The 1659-nt window shown below is 44.0% G+C and overlaps 1 protein-coding gene across 1 annotated transcript; it reads right to left on the bottom strand.

Annotated features, from left to right (window-relative positions):
• Positions 1-245: 245 nt before the first annotated feature.
• LOC133766597 (eukaryotic translation initiation factor 1-like) lies at positions 246-825 on the bottom strand. The gene has a single exon (XM_062200265.1). The coding sequence runs from the start codon at positions 760-762 to the stop codon at positions 421-423; it is 342 nt and encodes a 113-aa protein (XP_062056249.1). The 5' UTR covers positions 763-825; the 3' UTR covers positions 246-420.
• Between the last annotated feature and the right edge of the window lie 834 nt (positions 826-1659).

The following is a 1659-nucleotide window of genomic DNA, read 5'->3' as shown; positions in this document are numbered from 1 at the left end:
ACGTACTGTCTTGGTATAGCACACCTTTATATGTTCCCCAGAATAATTTTATAGCTATAATCTGGCATTTACCTTTAATGACAACTTTTCTATGTGGCATATGCCCATTTTCCAAATGAGATAACTTGACTTAATATTGGTTGGAGGGATCCTCAGCTATTTGAGAGAAGTGTTCTGTATTTCAGAGCTTAGACACTTGGAGTTAAAAAGAGGAGGAATTTCCAGACTCTATGTATTTTTTTTGTGTGTGGCTCTTTTCAGTTTATTGCATGAAGGAGTTACACTAGTCCAAGTTAAAAGCGGACCCCAAATGGTTACATCATACAAGCTGTGAGGTTTTTAAACTTGTGACAAAGGACAGAGGGCAATTCTACTCATTGCAAGGAAATCCTCACTTAAGCTTCTGTGAGCCACAAGCACTTAAAACCCATGAACCTTCAGCTGGTCATCTTTAGCCAGTCCAGTCTCTACCAGGAACTGGCATATGTTCTTGCGCTGGTCACCCTGGAGCTGAATCACTTCTCCATATTCCGGGTGCTCAATCACAGTACCATTGCAGGCAAATTTCTTCTTAAACGCTTTCACTAGTTTCTTTTTATCGTAATCATCAGCGATCCCTTGGACAGTAGTAAGGCTCTTCCTGCCGTTTCTCTGTTGAATTCTTATATGGATATAATCCTCAGTGCCAGCAGGAAGCAGGTCATCACCCTTACTTGCATCAGCAAAGGGGTCGAAAGAGTGGAGGTTCTGGATAGCGGACATACAATACGATTCCTTTTCCTTGGTGGAAACGGCCTGCCGAAGGCTGCGGCGGGAGAAGGCGGGCGGGGGCACGGAGCGTCGGGAAGGGGGAGGCTCAGTGACTGGGGCCCAGAGTCTATGTATTGAGGATTAAAACTGGCAGTCTGGAATAGCATCTTTTTAAATGCCAAGTTGAAATAGGGCAAAGCTTGGGGATTCTGGAACATGTTGTCTAGTGAAGGCAGGAGCAGGAGTAGAAAGGAAAGGTGAGAAATATTCTCAAATTAATATCATAATGCTGAAGGCACCCAGAGACACCTGGGTGTACCTGAAGGTGTAAGAGGACAATCTGGCAAAGGGCAACCTGACAAGGCCATCTCCTATGGTGAGGTTGTCTCTGCTCTGCACAAGTGAGACTATTTTGTCTCTCCATGGTGGGTTGCAGCCTTGAAGGGAGAGGGACTTTTTCTTGGCAAAAGTGTTCCATGAGCTTCCCAACCATGCCCTGCCCCTTGAACCCAGGCAACTACTTGAAAACAAAGGGTTCCTAATTTGTAGGAGGAGGGCTCAAGACCAGGAATTAAAAAGCAAAAGAAAACAAAACTAGGAATTGGAACCCTGACTCTTAGACAAATTTTGCATGTTTCTTCCACTTGCTTTTGTCCACTAAATACTGCAGTGTTGAATTACAAAAAGGATGAAATGCCAAAAGCCTAAATTCTTAGTTCCAGGGTCCTTGAGGAGTCTCTATTTCAGGAATTTCTCTCCGAAAATAATGTAGCAGTCTGTGTAGAGCAGGTATTTTTATGCTTGACTTAACCAAACACACTGTGCTAAAAACAGCACTTGTCTGTGAAGTTACAGTGCTACAGGGCGTGGTCTTAAAGGTGCTGCCATTGCTTATCTGGGATTCCTCAG

Source organism: Lepus europaeus, chromosome 9 (genome assembly GCF_033115175.1).
Source record: "Lepus europaeus isolate LE1 chromosome 9, mLepTim1.pri, whole genome shotgun sequence".
Lineage (NCBI taxonomy): Eukaryota > Metazoa > Chordata > Mammalia > Lagomorpha > Leporidae > Lepus > Lepus europaeus.
The sequence above is the reverse complement of the archived record's forward strand: the minus strand, read 5'-3'. Positions and strand labels throughout refer to the sequence as shown.